The sequence below is a fragment of the Glandiceps talaboti genome, chromosome 6 (assembly GCF_964340395.1).
Source record: "Glandiceps talaboti chromosome 6, keGlaTala1.1, whole genome shotgun sequence".
Lineage (NCBI taxonomy): Eukaryota > Metazoa > Hemichordata > Enteropneusta > Spengelidae > Glandiceps > Glandiceps talaboti.
The window spans coordinates 15,001,275-15,017,544 of NC_135554.1; the positions used below are offsets into that span (position 1 = coordinate 15,001,275).

Genomic DNA, 16,270 nt, shown 5'->3' on the forward strand with positions numbered 1-16,270 from the left:
AAATCCTCAGAAATATCCGAACGCTTGTTTGAAAAAAAAAATGTTACAGAATATATTGATGTCACATGGCCTTTACAAATGAAAGATTCATGATTGTACATGTAACAAGTTGTCTTTGTACAACAGTTATGTTATCACACTAATTGGTGATGATAAAACAGTATAATCTTTTAAAAACTTAATCTCGTGGGGATTTTAAACAGCCATTTTTAACCAGGTTAAATTAAATACTCATTTCTCTCTCGTTATTTCAGAAATAGACGGATCTTTTCGTTCGCAGGTTTTTGGGAGTTTTTTTTTTGCCCTCAACAACGAGAAGTTTATTTTTGTGATGTTCCGCCGTCGACGCAGTGTTACTGTTACAAAATACAATATTGGTGTTTTTTCTTTTTTCTTTTTAAGTCAATCTTACCTTCGATTTCGTAGTTTTCACTGTGCTCCAGAAGCAGTGGATAATATTCTGCCCAGTCCATTTGACATTGAACTGGAAATTCTTTTCTTCTCCTTCCACTAATACGAAACAGGGCTATCTTTACGCTTTTGTGTTCGATCTTTGTTACGCCGTGTTTGATGGCACTAGATTCGATCCTTCTCGTCAACATCTGCTTGAAGCCTTTAAATTTCGAACAATCTGTCGCCTGATCGCTTGGTAAGCAGATCATAAAGTTCCAAGACTTGTATGCGCTGCTTTCTCCATTCTTGTGAAGGTTGGCACGACAGTCTATGATAACTTTCCCAGTTTCGTGATTGTTTCGGTTTGAATCTTCCGCCATTGTTGTTTGGCGATGACTCGATGAGTTGTGTCACGTTGACCTTGCTGATGACCCTTACCTCAGAACGGTGGCGTTAAAAGTGTGTTATTCTCGTCAGACATCCATTATAAACTTATTTCAGGGTACAAGCTTAGAAACATCTACTTGAGAGCCACATACTACATGATACTTTCGAAGATGTTACTCAAAGTGACTCGAAGTCAGCAGCTGCGCGCGAGGGGCTTCAATATCAACAAAGACGCATTTCTGGTTCGAGGCTCGTTTGAAAATGGCGCTGTGAATAGGTCAACCAATCAGAGCCATTGTAACAGGAGGCATGCGTCAGAGCATGCAAATAGAGATTTGGGAAAGGTGTGCTGGTAGGTGAAGGTAACCAGTTCAATATTGCATGAAATACTGTTCTCTAACCACGGAATACATAGTTTATTGAAAAGGTGAGTATTTATACGTTATAATAATGTATCCCATGTAGATTTTAATCCTTTTATGAATCAATGGACGCTTCAGTTCTCCCGAAAAATCCGATTATTTACATTGACAAACTGTGGACCGTTCGCACCGGCCCGTCTGGAGTATGGACGTCCGTTCCGTCCATCCTGTATGTATATGAACTGTCTGTTGTCAGTGTATAAATCACCACGTCTATATGACACAAAGGTTGTTACTATGTTGTACATGCGTACATGAACATGATTTTATCATGATTTGCCCTGAATATTCAAGTGAAATCCTTCACGTTTTATGTCTTGGAATCAACTGAAAAACCAAATGGAAACTGTCGTACGACTCGACGATACAGTACACACATTTTCTCCGTCAATTGATTGCGATATCGTAGCAATCACATCGAACTGACACCATGACGGAAGTAGTACGTCAACATTCAATGGAGTCCGACCCACGATATATGTGAAATTCAGTAAATTTTCCATCAGTCGTTACATGTACAGTACTTCCACGAGGATTAGATATGAAGTTGAAGCATGTATTCTGGTGAAATGACTTGCCCAAACAAGCTCACCGAAAGGAACTATTGTATCGTACAACTTACAAGATTCACCGAACTGTCAAAGTAATGTTCTATATGGTTAATCACCGTATAAAGCTCATACCTCGCACAATTTATTTAATGCTACAAGTGACTTCAATATATGATTATTTATAATTGAATAGTGTCTATCCATATTGATTGCAACATCATAGTGACTTTTATAACTGTCAGGAGACAGTCCATGTTTTTTTTTTGTTCAATGTCCCCGGTGATTCGCATGGCTGGTCATAGACAATCAAATTGTACACTCTGACGTCGAATGTTCCAATACTCTGAACAACCTTGTACCTAGGTTAAAACCAAGTTATCAAGTAAACACCAAGTCTACATCAAACTAGTGTGTGATTTTATATAATTTAGAAAGTCTTTGGGGGAATAAGATAAATGTGAAAATCAAAACAAAGAAAACACACCTGACAGTTTGTCAGCTTTACATTTTGTAAGCTTTAATCACCATCTAGATAGGATATCCATGAAAAGTTGGAGTAGTCTTCATAGTGGATGATAAGTACACTTGGGTGGTGTGATATCTTTCCAGAATTTTAGTACTCTTTGTATTGACCAAAATAACATATGGTACAAAGATATTTAATGTATCAATGCTAAAAAGTGTTCAAATATAGAAACAAATTGATCATTGTGACTATAGAATTCAGAAATCATGTGTTCAAGTTTTGTTTGGTACAATGAATATGACCATATTAGTTGAAGGTATACTAGAGAAGTATTTATTACAGTTCTATGGTTTGAAGATGTTCATACAGAAGACATCAGTGAAGAGCAATGTCACTGTAGTACATCAGCAAACAGAATTTGTTGATGAAATTGAAACTGTACCTTGTCTGAATAACAGATGTTTATAGATAGATGTCAAATTACAATTTTTTGTGACTAATATTTAGTAGAAAACAACTGGCCAGTACATAATCCCCTTTTATTTTTAGCAACAATGCCTATCTCCAGGTGTGACAAAGGGTGATTAATTGACACATGGCAACATTTTGTTTGTTGATTGAATTTTAATACAGAATGTGACATTGGAATACACTGGTACAAGGACTAAATGTAAATATGATAATCCTTTACATTGTGTACTGAATATACAGGGTGGAGATGTACATTTCATTAATTATTGAGTAATCAGTGTGTTATTTGAAATTGTGATGTCAGATATAAGAATAGACAATGAAGGGAGTGTTGTCACTGTGCAGTCACATCAATAAGGAAGGTGACATTGTATTTACTGTACCGGTGGTTAACTACAGAGCTGAGAACAAGTCAACCTTACTGTTTGCAAGTTGTGGTTCATTTCTATCATTTTCTGTTGAATTGTTTTACCAAAGTGGAGACATTTTGTTGGTGACTATTTGGTCGCAATTGCTGTGCTCCTTGACTTTTTAATATGCCATATACAATCAACTATTGTTGTGGACCAGGATGTGAATTCTAGTAAATACAGCCAAAGTAAAACAGTGTGTGTGTGTGTGTGTGTGTGTGTGTGTGTGTGTGTGTTTCCAGTAAGACGATAGACCAGTGATTATATACACATATGAGGCATTAGTGGAATAGAAATGATTAATACTCAAGACATATTTATGGAAATTAAATTGCGTAATTGTTAAGATATAGCTTGATGGATTGTCATGCAGGATGGTTTAGCCTGAAACATTATTCTGGCAATTTAGAATAATTTAGAAAAATTTCATTGTTATAACCACTGTTAACTCTGTTGGAGGTGGTTTGTGGATGAATTGGAGATTGGGTAAGGTAGTAGGAACATCTGTTTATAAAATATAATATGTTATGTGATGTCTTTGTAAGGCATCAGCCTGGCTAAATCTATGGATATAAAGTATTCCAATTATACTTGAATTGTAAATTGTATTGCATTCAACTAATGAGGGAACAGGTAATTAGTAAAGTAACAATGAATTATTGAATAGACTAGCCTAGAATCCACAGTATTTCCACTGATTACTGGGTATTAGAAGTGTATGAAATGATTGTCATGTACTCAAATACTGGTAGGTAGTACTTTTTGGGCAAGACACAATATTTCAACTTTGCATGTGTATGGTGTGAAGGTTGAATTACATGTGAAGTAACATTGTCCTGGTTTGTAGAATTTTGTAAATTCGATACTCTTATTAAATTCGATATTCTTATTTTCATTGTAATATGGTAGAGTGCACCCTAAAATAATCCGACATACATTAGTTAAATATAAGAAGGATTTATCCTGCTGTGTACATTGTGTTATGTGCATGTGGACAGGGAACTTGAGGAGGAACCAGTCAACTGAAAACAATTTATGTAAACAAAACTGTAGTTAAATTCATGCTGATTGAACTGTACAGTTGATTTGAGAAAATGATTACATTAATGATGACCTTGTTAATTGAAATGAGGAGATAATGATCTCCTTCTTCCTAATGGTCAGGAAATGATTAATATCATCAAGGAGTTGCTCTTTGTTCAGGCTTGGAGCAAAATCAAACATGGTGGCAGTGAAGTGTTCTTGTAGGATTTTTCCGAAAGAAGGTTTTGAAGAACCTACATGTATGTCTACCTTTTGGGTCCTTGAAAGCCATGAAGAAGGTAGCCCTAGGGACTATATGTCAATACATTTGATATGTCTTTCCAGTCCAAGCTCATGATTACAGGAGAGCAACTAAGGTAGGAAGGACATGTTCCCCTGCTTGAAATACACTCTGTGCTTTTGAGACTGACTGTGTGTGTGTGTGTGTGTGTGTGTGTGTGTGTGTGTGTGTGTGTGTGTGTGTGTGTGTGTGTGTGTGTATTCGTAAATTCGATATTCTTATTAATATGGAGTGCACACTAAAATAATCCAACGCATATTAGTATAGATATATATGGATTTTAAGGATTCCAGTATTTACCTGTCAGGTACGTCGGAAAATAATTTTTTGTTTTTTAGGAGGGAGGCGTTTCCCTACTTGAAGCACACTGAGCTTTTGAGACTGAAACTAATGTGATCATCTGTGGAGTCAGGTGATTATGATGGTAGAAATTGCAGGATTTACCTCATTTCTCAGGCTGATGTAAATTCATATTTTATTTAAAATGGGGATTAGAAATCAATAGGGCTAGTCACTAGTTTATCCTAGTCAAGAGTGAATATTGTACATATATGTGACAGTTTTTGTCAGAGCCATACAGGTAGTTTCACCTCGAATGTACTGTGTCAGGTTTTCACATAGATCAATCAAATTCTTGACAAGTTCTTTCACACACTACATACCTCATAGCAACAGATATGAAAATATAGATCGGTGTAATTCATGATAAGTAGTACTGTTACACTCGTAACAGCAGCAGATATGAAATTATAGTCTAGGTGTAATTTATTGACAAGTTCTGTCACACACTACAAAGCTCATAGCAACAGATATGAAATTTGATTTTAAAAAAGTCCATGTTGTCATAAGTAAATATAGGCATTTCAAGCCAAGTTTTTTATTACTGTCAAGACTAGATAGCATAATTATTTCATCATCATAAACCACAGCCTCTATTATGATACTGTCCAAGACATACCGTCAAGAGATATTGTGCAGCGTCGCGAAAAAAGAAATATCAGCTTTGGTCTATGAGAATAAATTGTTTTAAATAAATGAACTTCTGACAGTAGAATCAAGTATTTGGAAACGAAAACAAAAAGTTACCTTCCAAGTTTGTTAAGCACTTGTCAGTAAGTAGGAATTGACTTGACTAATTATGGGAAAATTATTTTCCATTTTCCCCTTTTTCCATTTTATAAAATGTAATGTGTGTTTGTAACACATTTTTTTTTTGAATCTGGGAAATAAAATGTTATTATCTGTCCGCATATAAATAAAACACTTGAATATTGTGAAAATATCATGGCCAGGCAACTTATTTACTTAATATGAAATAAATAGGTTCATTTGTTACTGGTAATGCTCCTTGTACAAAACTGCTGTTTTGCAGTGTGTCTTATGAAACCTTGTCTACTTGGATTAGCTGGTAAAAAATGATGTCATAAGTACATATATGTGAATGAACAGCAGTTTATTAACTTATGGTTCATGTTTTGCAGGACATAATGAGCGGTTTGTCAATGATTAAAATGGCCAGCAATCTACTTGGTACCTGTAGTACATCTACTAGTCTACTATCATAATCAATCATCATTTCAATCTGAATATTTTCCTGTAATATTTCATCATCATAGGTAATGACGTTTAGAGACTAGCTGAGATGCTAGATGGCCTGTACTTTGTAGTACATATATATTCTGGAAAATATTTCAAAGATAATGATTAATATATATAAGATCAGTATTTTCCACAACTAGAACTAATGAGTCTTAAACTGTTTACCATGCTTTATTTTGTGTTCAGAATTCACATTTTTCAGTCTTGACCTTGACTTTGAACTAAAATCTATAATATCTACATGTATGTAACAAGATAACAACAACATTGATAATCAATATAACTCATTTCTGAGTATTTAGAAGCTTCCTAAAATTGAAAAAAAAAAAATCAGTGCAGTTTGTATGAAGTAAGAGCTCTTCAGATAATTGAAAAATGGAAGAAATATGTTATACCTCTGTCTGATTTATGTTCATTTACAATATTCTACTAGCGTGGAAGTGATGCTTCATTTCAAATTTTATGTTTTTATGAACTGTAAGACTTGAATACAAGCCTGGCTAGTTTATTCCAGTCTAGCAGTGTCAACCTGATCACCAGTAAGTGACCTCTTATGATGCAACCATGTGTACACAGTGCAGGTGTTCATATGATGTCATAGCCTATTGATAATGGTTACTTCTTCAATGAAACATAAAGGGTACTGAAGTTTAGACTTAAACAAGATATGTGGTTTGTTTTCTGTCTTTTATTGCCTTACATCACAAATAATAGAAAGGAGAAGTGGAGGCGGTGTGACCATGCATAACCCAATACTAAATCATTTGTAATCTATTATGTACACCAGTTTATTTATTAGGGTGAAATGTTCCTGTAATAAATTGTGTGTCACACACACTAAAGAGGTATAACCTGGACTCTTGGTACACATACTTATACTACGGTACTCCAAGGAATGGTAGTATTTGTATGTATGTGAAGGACTAGTAACATAAATTGTGGTACAACAGGTCTATGATGTGTACTACACGTTGAGAAGTACTGTAAGAACATATGATCTTTGAGACATGCCAGCACTACCCTGGAATCATATAATCACTGAATCAGTGTCTGTCTGCAATGAATATTTGTTTAGTCGTCTGAAGCCATGATTAGAATTCCTAGTTAATAGATATATCTTCATTATAAAACCACAAGCCTCTTTACAGAACTATCCTAGAGACACTCGTCACATTTTGCCAGTGGAAAAATATACTCTAGCTTGCAAGAATGATCATATCATGAGAATGCAAAGTTGATAATACTTCATGCATGCAATAATATAGCCCAGAGACTTGGTTATCTGGCTTGACATACTGGCTCCACAGATGTTCTGGAGAACAATATTGTTGGGCCAGATAACAAAATCTCTGGGTTAGTAATTATGATAGAGGGTTTGTGAAGTGATTAGTACAGGTACAACCCAATATGTTATATGGGCACTGAGATGTCATGACATATGTTACATGACAAATTAGCCCAGAAACACAACCAACTTGAATGGAAAAGATAGAATAAGGTTTTCCTGTACAATTGAACATTGAAATTTGCTTACGGTGAACAGTGAGTTACCTGATTGTAAACTGTCTTAGAAAAGAACACAAACGCAAGAATACGCTTAATATACTAGGTGGAGTAACAGTTTATTGTGCACTGTACTTTCTTCCTTTCAGTTTTGAGTCTGAAAAGAAATTCAGAAGTGCAATCAGTGTCTAAATTACAGGTACATGTAGTGTATCACTGTTGTAATGTATTGGTGTCAAGGGTCAGTTCTAGTGCTCTACACCTCACATCCAGTACTAGTTACTTAGAAATTGAATACCAAAATATTGAAGCAAGGTAAACTTGTTGAGTAGTTAAAAACAAACATTAAACAAAATGGTTCTCTCACAGAGGTCACAGTTGTGAATATCCAGGTCTGCATAGCATGTACCTATGCTTTGTAATGTGCCAACACTTTGTCATTGTACTTTACATGCAGAAAATACTTAATTCGGTATACTAATGCCAAAATTTTCATTTCAATGCATTGTGCATATTGCATTACACAATAATTGTATATAGACTCGCTGATTCATGTCATATGTACTTGATGAAAAATTACGTCTGCAATCAGCATGTAGGTAGCAGATCAGAGATGGGGTGGCCTAGAATCCATGCAAATGTGGGTTTTGAATTCATTCATTATCATGGGTGTTTACTTATAGAAAATTAATACACAGATTGAAATAAATCTTTACAAAATACAAAATCCCTTTTGGCCTGGATTTAGGCTATCACATACGACACACATGCAAATTACAAAACAGGTCATTGAAAATAGCAACTCCATCATCCCTTTATGTGCACTAGTCAAGGTCATTATAATTGTTGACCAAAGACTTAGGCCTTAGGTAGTTTGAAAATATTGGTCAGCAAGGTTTGTACCCAGTACTTTTTGGTGGTCAAAATACTAAGTAGACCACACATTCTGACTGAGACAAACTGGGCCATATGAAAAGTTTCAGTTGGAACATTACTGATAGTCCTATCATTTGTTCTCCTTTGATGACTGTGGTATTTAGGGCTTTGGAAGGGATTTAGGATTTGATGCTCAGAAGTTGGATAACTTCTGTGTGACCTTGCTGTGATTAGTAGGGTACTTTATGAAGTGTTAGGAAAAAACAATCATGCAAGTGACAGTTAAAGTAGAAATAAGAGTATGTTTTCACTCATGAGAACAATAGTGAAAGTTTCAAATGAATTGCAGCTTAAGTCCTGGACTAAGATTTTCATGATTTTATGTATATTTCATCTTCATGTGTTGTGTCTGACTATACTGTCATCAACTTAGGATAGTTTAGGATAACCAAAGAGACCGTGCATTTTATGTTAACCATTCATCAGCATCTTGAAAGTTTTTTTTCTTCAAATTTTGCTAAAACAAGAATTTGTTTGTATTGCCCACTTCAACATTTCTCTCAGAAAAGATAGCATAGCAAGTAGACAGACCATCACATCATTATTTTACTTCAGTTAGCGGTTTTGGTCACAGCTAGGTTGCAATTTCAACTTTGGAAAGTGTTTGAACAACTAGTTCCATGTCTTCAGTTACATTTTGTTTTTAACCACAAACAGTATTATTACTTTGAAGGTAAAGCCATCATGGCTTGACTAAAGTTGTAAATAGATTGCTATTACTAATATGGACAAGAACTTTGTTATTATAACCTTTCACCAGGTGGGTTTGTTAGTAGAATATGGGGAGGAAAGTTTGCATTGGCTTATAGCGCTATTGACGTAGTATTTACAACTTGTTAGCTCTATGTTGGTATGCTGACACTGCGTTGGAATGAAGCCATGGTACATACAGCATAATATCATCTCAATATGGTTGTGTACAGTTTTAGACCCTATTCTGCTGATGCAGTTTAACTTGTATTGATGAAAAGGTTGAACACTTGGTGAATTGGATGACTGGTTAGTAATCATTGAAGTTTTGGTTCACTGGAATTGTTTGTGTCGAGGGAACGTACAGTGCACAATAGCATCGTGACACTGACCCATTTTGAACCTTGGTTTGTAGTGTACGTTACTGGAGTTGATTAAAAAATGATGAAAAACAAGTTTTCACCCCAAGGGAAATTTGAAATGTCAAGAACAATACTTGGCTTTGTTCTGTGGCGGGTTGTTTTCTGTGCCAAAGGTTGTGAAATAATGGTACAATACAAATTAGGCTGATAGTGTTTCTGTGTGTTAGAAGTCATGCCTAGAATTGCAGCAGTTGCTTACTTGAGGATATTTTATTTCTGAATCTTTGTAAGTATTCTTGTGACCTGAAATGTAAGTTATATAGTTATACAGTTGCCTCAATATGATTGAGTATATTTTACAATGAAGTACAAGACAACTGTTACGTTACAACAATTACATTTACACTTCAGAATATTCTGTTTGAGTGGTAAAGACCTCGGGCAGGTGAACTCAATGTAGACTTGCAGCAGTTGCTTACTACAGGACATTTATATTTCAGATTTGCTACAACTGCATTTTTGTGAACCAAGTAGAATACTGCCTCAGCAAGACTGAGAGTATTTTACAACGATGCACCAGACAACTGTTACATATGACAACAAAACATTTATAGTATACTTTCCGGGCACAATTTCACAAGTGTGATTGAAAACAGCTGGTTTTAACTTTTTTTTTTACACCAACTTCTGTTTGGACAGTGAACTTTATCTTATTCTTACTAAGTTTTTTGGACATTCTGTTATAGTTTTAACGACTTCTGACAGTTGAGCTAAGTGTTGGTACACATTTGACAAAAACATCATACTGGTATGTTCTAAATTTGCATAATCTACCTTCAGGTTTAAGTCAGTATTACCCAGGTTTTATTTTTTTAAAAGTTAAATAATAATTTGTTGTCTTTTCAGAAAGAATATGCCAGAAAGTTTGTCATTGATACCTCTCACTCAAAAATTTGAATAAACTATACATGGCACTGAAATATTTCAGAAATTTCAGACATCCAGGTATTTCAAAAATAAATTCATGAGAACTTTGTGAAATAACTATGTGTAATAAAGATACATTACTCTCATTAAAAAATATTACCAACACAATTGTAATTTTACATAAGGCAACATATGTAGACAGCTTGAATTGTAAATTTTCAGACAGTTATATCCTTTGTGATATGTCTGGTATTTACTGAAATATTAGAAATATGAAGGTCATAACTGTTATGATATGGATAGCCAACAGACATGACAATATACCAATATATCATTAGACCTCCACTCATCATCATACCATGTTGCAACTTGTTTCTGTTATTATCTATGTGTTGTTTTTTTTGTCAGCTGGTAGTACCAGTATTTTCCCACGCGCGCCATGATAAATGATATACCACCGGTAGTTGGAACATGATACCAGAAAGTTTAGAAATTGGTCATAAATTGAAGGATGAAATAAAAAAATGCTAAATAATGACACATTCTGTATATGTTAGAGAGAAATATGTAGAATGGCATAATTATCAAGGATAAATGTTAGATTGTGAGTGATAATGTTTAATGATAGCCTAGTTTGTAATCTGCTGAATTCAAAAAAAAACATTGGACTATGGATAAAATAAAAAAAAGAAGTAAAAACTGCATTAAATGTTAAAGTTAGATATAAAAATATGGTACTTTATACCCATAAAAACTGTGTTAGATGGTTAGATGGAGTGAAATATGATATGAAAAACATTCAAAGTATGCACTATATATTATTATTAGAATAATAGATAGATAATAATACCTTATTGATGCAATTGAAAACAGAAAAGATTTTGTTAAAACTAATATAGCAGTTAGATTTTCTGACAACAACTAACATTTGAAGTGTATTTTTTTTATTTTTGTTTTATCAACCTCACTTTGGTTTGTTTTGTTTGTTCCTGTATATGTTTTTTTTTAACTTGTCTTTTTTTAGTAGTGTATGTTAATTTTTTGTTAGTGCTGCTCCTAACAATCTTAGTGAGCCCCTGATACGAAAGGGATGCAATAAATAAATAAATAAATAAATAAATAGGGCGACAGAGAGATATATCATTCACCATTTTAAACATGTGCTAGATATTAGATACAAACTGACAAAGATATAGAAATATGATATTCATAACTATTGTGTTTAAACAGGTATTGAAAAGTACATGGCATTTTGCCTTAGGATAATAGAATATGTTTTATCATATTGTGAATTATGAATACATATTACAAATAACAATGTTTCATCATACAGGATTAAATTACTAAATGTATATCATAATAAAATGAAATAGTTTGTGGATAATTTAAATTGTACAACACAAAACTTAGTGTAAATTCCATTCATTCCAGAATGTATAACTTATCGTGTCATGATTTTAAAGGGTATTAAATAATTGAATTATAATGTACATACATAGATATCATATTTTCATATCATTTTAATGCCAATCCCAACAATTAGATTATAATGCCCTCTCATAGTTTCCCTTCAGAATCTGGACGATTATATTTGATCACAGTCCGTCAACATGATTTGATACCATACAGGTAATCCAGTACTTCCTTGTTTTGACTTGTTGTCAGTTAGAAAGTGGAATTGAGATGAAAAATATGAGTTGATTTATGTATGATAACTAAATTGAAATTTCATTCATCGATAAATACCAGTATAAAAATGAACCACGCCATTATTTCATTGTGTTCATCTACTCGGTACCCTTCTGTTGTGTGATGTCTTCCTGGTTTTGTATTGTTCATTATCAATAGAAAGTAATGGCGTGGGTGAACAAATTGTTTCTGCAAAGATTATTAAATTTTATTACCATTAGTTAGAAAATAATTCTATGAAGTAAGTAGTTCAAGGATGTATAAATGATAATACAGTTCTGGATTATGACTGCAATTTTTCCGTGTAGAACATATTAAATCATGTGTAACTGTAGTTGGTTTCCTGTGCAACGAAAGCATTCTAAATGTACAGGCTTTGGTGTAATATTCAAGATTGTCACAAAATCAATATGTCATATACATGTATGTTTGTTTCCAGTCTAACTTTGTACCATATGGTTGTTCACCTCACATGTATGTCTGTCATATCTGTCAACAGAGAATAATTATTCATATTTTATGGCAGTTAAATTGTAAGATGTATGAACAATATTTATAAATGGGGGAATGAAATATTGGAAATAAGTGAATTAAACTATCTGTCCCCAAAATACAATAATACGATACGAGAATGAATTTTCAGGATTCTGGGTTCATTGGATCAAATGTATCAAATGAAAATGAACATTTTGACTCACAACAGTCAAACATCTTTTTTGAGGGGTGGGAAAATTTTAATCTGGATCCAAAAACTGTACAGTTGTGCTACAACACCATTTGTGGTATTTTTATAATGTAGAAGTTTAATTTCAGTATGGTATTACATCTTCATATAAACTTAATAAAGATATTATTTAGCATCAATATCAATTCCAAATTACTGTAATTTGATAGTGTCACATATATTTGTAATGTACATTATCTCATCATTTAGAAATTGATGTACATCATGTAATCTATAAACCCATCTATTGGAAGAATTTGAAACTGGAATATTTGTTTCAAAAGATGAAATTATCATGTTTAATTCCAAATGTGATTTACTTGATGATTTTATCCTATATTTGTATTTCTCTTCTAAAATGTTTAACTTTTAGGAATGTTGTGTAAGTCTTAGATCATTATCCTGCCATAGTAAATATTATGAATAGTTTGAAATCAATTTGTAAGACTGATTATGTAGGTACCCACATATTTCAAAAGTTTATAAAAGCAACTTGTGTGCATTAATGAACAAAATTCCGGAATCACCTAGTTTTGATAATATGATAACAGTGTGTGGTATTTGCATTATAAAGTTATGAATGCGTTATTCAACGTTATTGATGTAGTCATTCTTGTCCTGGTACATTAGTAATGTCTTCTAAACTTCATGTGTGATTTATTTTGTTATCCATGGGTGACTTGACAATGTAGTTGATGCATGTCGGTCACAGGGACTAGTTGCTTGGACTTTTCACTAGTGAATTACAAGTATGTCAATATCTGCTGCGTTACTATGGTAATGGCACAACCATGTGGGTCTGACTTCCACACAATTTAGTCAGAATTAGTGAGTCTATCATAAAATGAATTCTTGTCTTTAGCATTGTAATGATTGAAATTCTTGGTTGCTGAGTTATGACTTTGGTAGGTTTCCTAGCTTCAAGTTTATGTTATATACCTTGTAATGTTATAAGCTTGGTTGACCCAGTAAAGCATTGAAGTGATCCAGTAAATGAGTGATCCCTGTGTCATATGTGTGTTATTCTTAGAAAGGTCAGCAAGTGGTTCAGAAATGATGTCATGAAATTCAATATAAGGATGCTACACACTAGTACATGCATGTTTTAGTCCATCCTTTTCATATCTACTATTCACACAAATAGTTGTTGTAATGTGTGGAAATTAATGTCAAAATTTTATTTTTTTTTATTCTGTGTGAGTTCAGAGTTTAGTTACTGAATTTATACAGGTAGTGAAAATTGCTGTCATTGTGTCAATTAATAAATTATCTATAGCTATTGAATTGTTGCTAGAGATTACTGATTAGGGTATACCTGTATATGCAGCAGTTTGAAATATCCCAACCTTTCCACAATTACTGTTCCAAAATACAAGATGAACTGCACAAACTACAAGTTATAATTGTAGTGGTACAAAAATGATATATCAAGGGTTTTAGACAAAATATTATTTTCTATTACATTCTGTTTTATGTGTATGTTACAGGTAATTGATCCAGAATTACTCTGTGGTTGCTAAACTCAAGATGTTAAAAATTGCCCCCATGAAAGTAAATTATATTTATAGATAAGATTATGTATGTGGGATTTTGAAATACTTTGTGGAATGATTCCTAGTATTAATTTGTGAGTATTGTTGTGTTATGGTAGTTTATTAATTCTCTGCCCCAAAACATACTGTGTATCACTATATGACAAAGATATTGTCAATTCTGACTGGCACGGTTGTATGGGTCTGTTCGGGTCATTAACTGAGCAGCAGTTGACTTTCTTTCTAAGTAATTAAAGATGATAACACACAGCCTACTGGGACATCTTCTAGGTTGTCATATCTACTCCATTGACCCATCCTGACATAGTTGGCTTGTTGTATGGCTGTCACGTCTAGTGTACATACCTTTTTTATTCACTGTCAAGTCTGTGCACTGCTTGCATATACTTGTAACCTGAAGTGACATTGATTTCCTAGTCTCAAACATTACATTGTGAACTCTGACCCGAGACGTCTAGCCAGGAAGTGGAAAAAAAACACTATGTTTTTTTGATAAAATCCACCATACTATGTATCTATGTGATATGGTTCTATTTTTGAAATGGAATTCTTGACTTTTACAGGGAGTATGAGTGAAAGAATGAAGAGCTGATATGAGTTGGTAGAGAGATGGCTGACTGGACCACGGCTAGTAGTTTTACAAGGTTAACAGACATGATGACAGCACCAAATAGACTCAGTAATGGATTCCCTATGCAATACCTTGTACACTCCGACAAATCCCCCAGTATGCTAGGAAAAGAGCATTCCGTGTTGCAGTTTACGCCATCCCCACAGCATCCACAGCTGAAAGCCCTAACAGACAAGCTAATCCAGCCGGTATTCTGTACACGCGACAGTGTAGATGAGTGCATTGCTTTCCTTGATCAGGTGAGTAAGAAGTCATTAATTATTTACTCTGTTTAGCATTAGTCTGTGGGATTCATGTAGAGTTTGTGTATATATATAGTATTTGTTAACGATTCTGTCTATGAAATTCTACATGTTAAATTAAAAATCATTCAATAACAAACAACCTCAAAGCTGTTTTCAAGACATGTTTTCAGAATGTTTTATTTGGATGTGTTTGATGACAGTAAAAGATAGTCAGTATTATTCGATATTAAAAAAACCTATACTGACAATTCAAAAAATTTAATTTAAGAAATTGCCAAGTGTATTAATTTGAAGAACATAAAATACTTTTCCATTTAGAAACTGTTACTGTGATTGATGATCAAGTAACTCCATTAGGATTTGTAAGCATGTTCTAGAAATTGGGGGATGTCCTTAACTAATATATGCATTACATATTATTGAGTTTGAAGGAAGAGCTATTGAATTTAACTTGTAGCCTATTTCATACATATTATTTATATCAGTCTCAGGTGATACAAAATGTATGTGCCAGACAAGCTCAGCTGTTTCATATTTATGTTAAGAATTACTAAGTAGCTAATAGCCTACTTGAAGAAAACACTTACAGTTTGACTAAAAATAATATTGATAGGATAAAATTCTTGTCATAAAGACTTCATTTATTTAGATTTATTTCAAAAGATGACAACAGGTGTACACCCAATAACAGTCTTTCTCAAAATAACTGCATATAATTGACACAGACACAACATTAAAACATACACCAGATACATGACCGGAAAACTAAATTTTACAAATATTTACAGTCGACATCTCCAAAACAAATGAAAAGAAATAAAATAAAGTAAAAAGTCAGTGTATGTGTACACCAACGTATGCAAATTTAAGACATTTATTTTATTTCTATGGTGTGATATTGTCACTGATGCATAATGTTGACTGTTTGACCCCATTTCTTGAAGCTTGTGGATAAACACACAATAGAGACATATGAATGTCCAGGTA

General features: G+C 33.5%; 1 protein-coding gene across 2 annotated transcripts in view; it reads left to right on the top strand.

Moving 5' to 3' along the window:
• Positions 1 to 1,102: 1,102 nt before the first annotated feature.
• Positions 1,103 to 16,270, top strand: part of LOC144436349 (afadin- and alpha-actinin-binding protein A-like) — a 36,949-nt gene continuing 21,781 nt past the window's right edge. For both annotated transcript variants that reach the window (XR_013480951.1, XM_078125122.1), the window contains exons 1-2: positions 1,103 to 1,207; positions 14,971 to 15,277. Coding sequence is in view for 1 of the 2 variants with exons in the window: in XM_078125122.1 (XP_077981248.1) it covers positions 15,017 to 15,277 (261 nt within the window). In the remaining variant the exon portion in view is untranslated. The remainder of the gene's footprint in view (positions 1,208 to 14,970; positions 15,278 to 16,270) is intronic.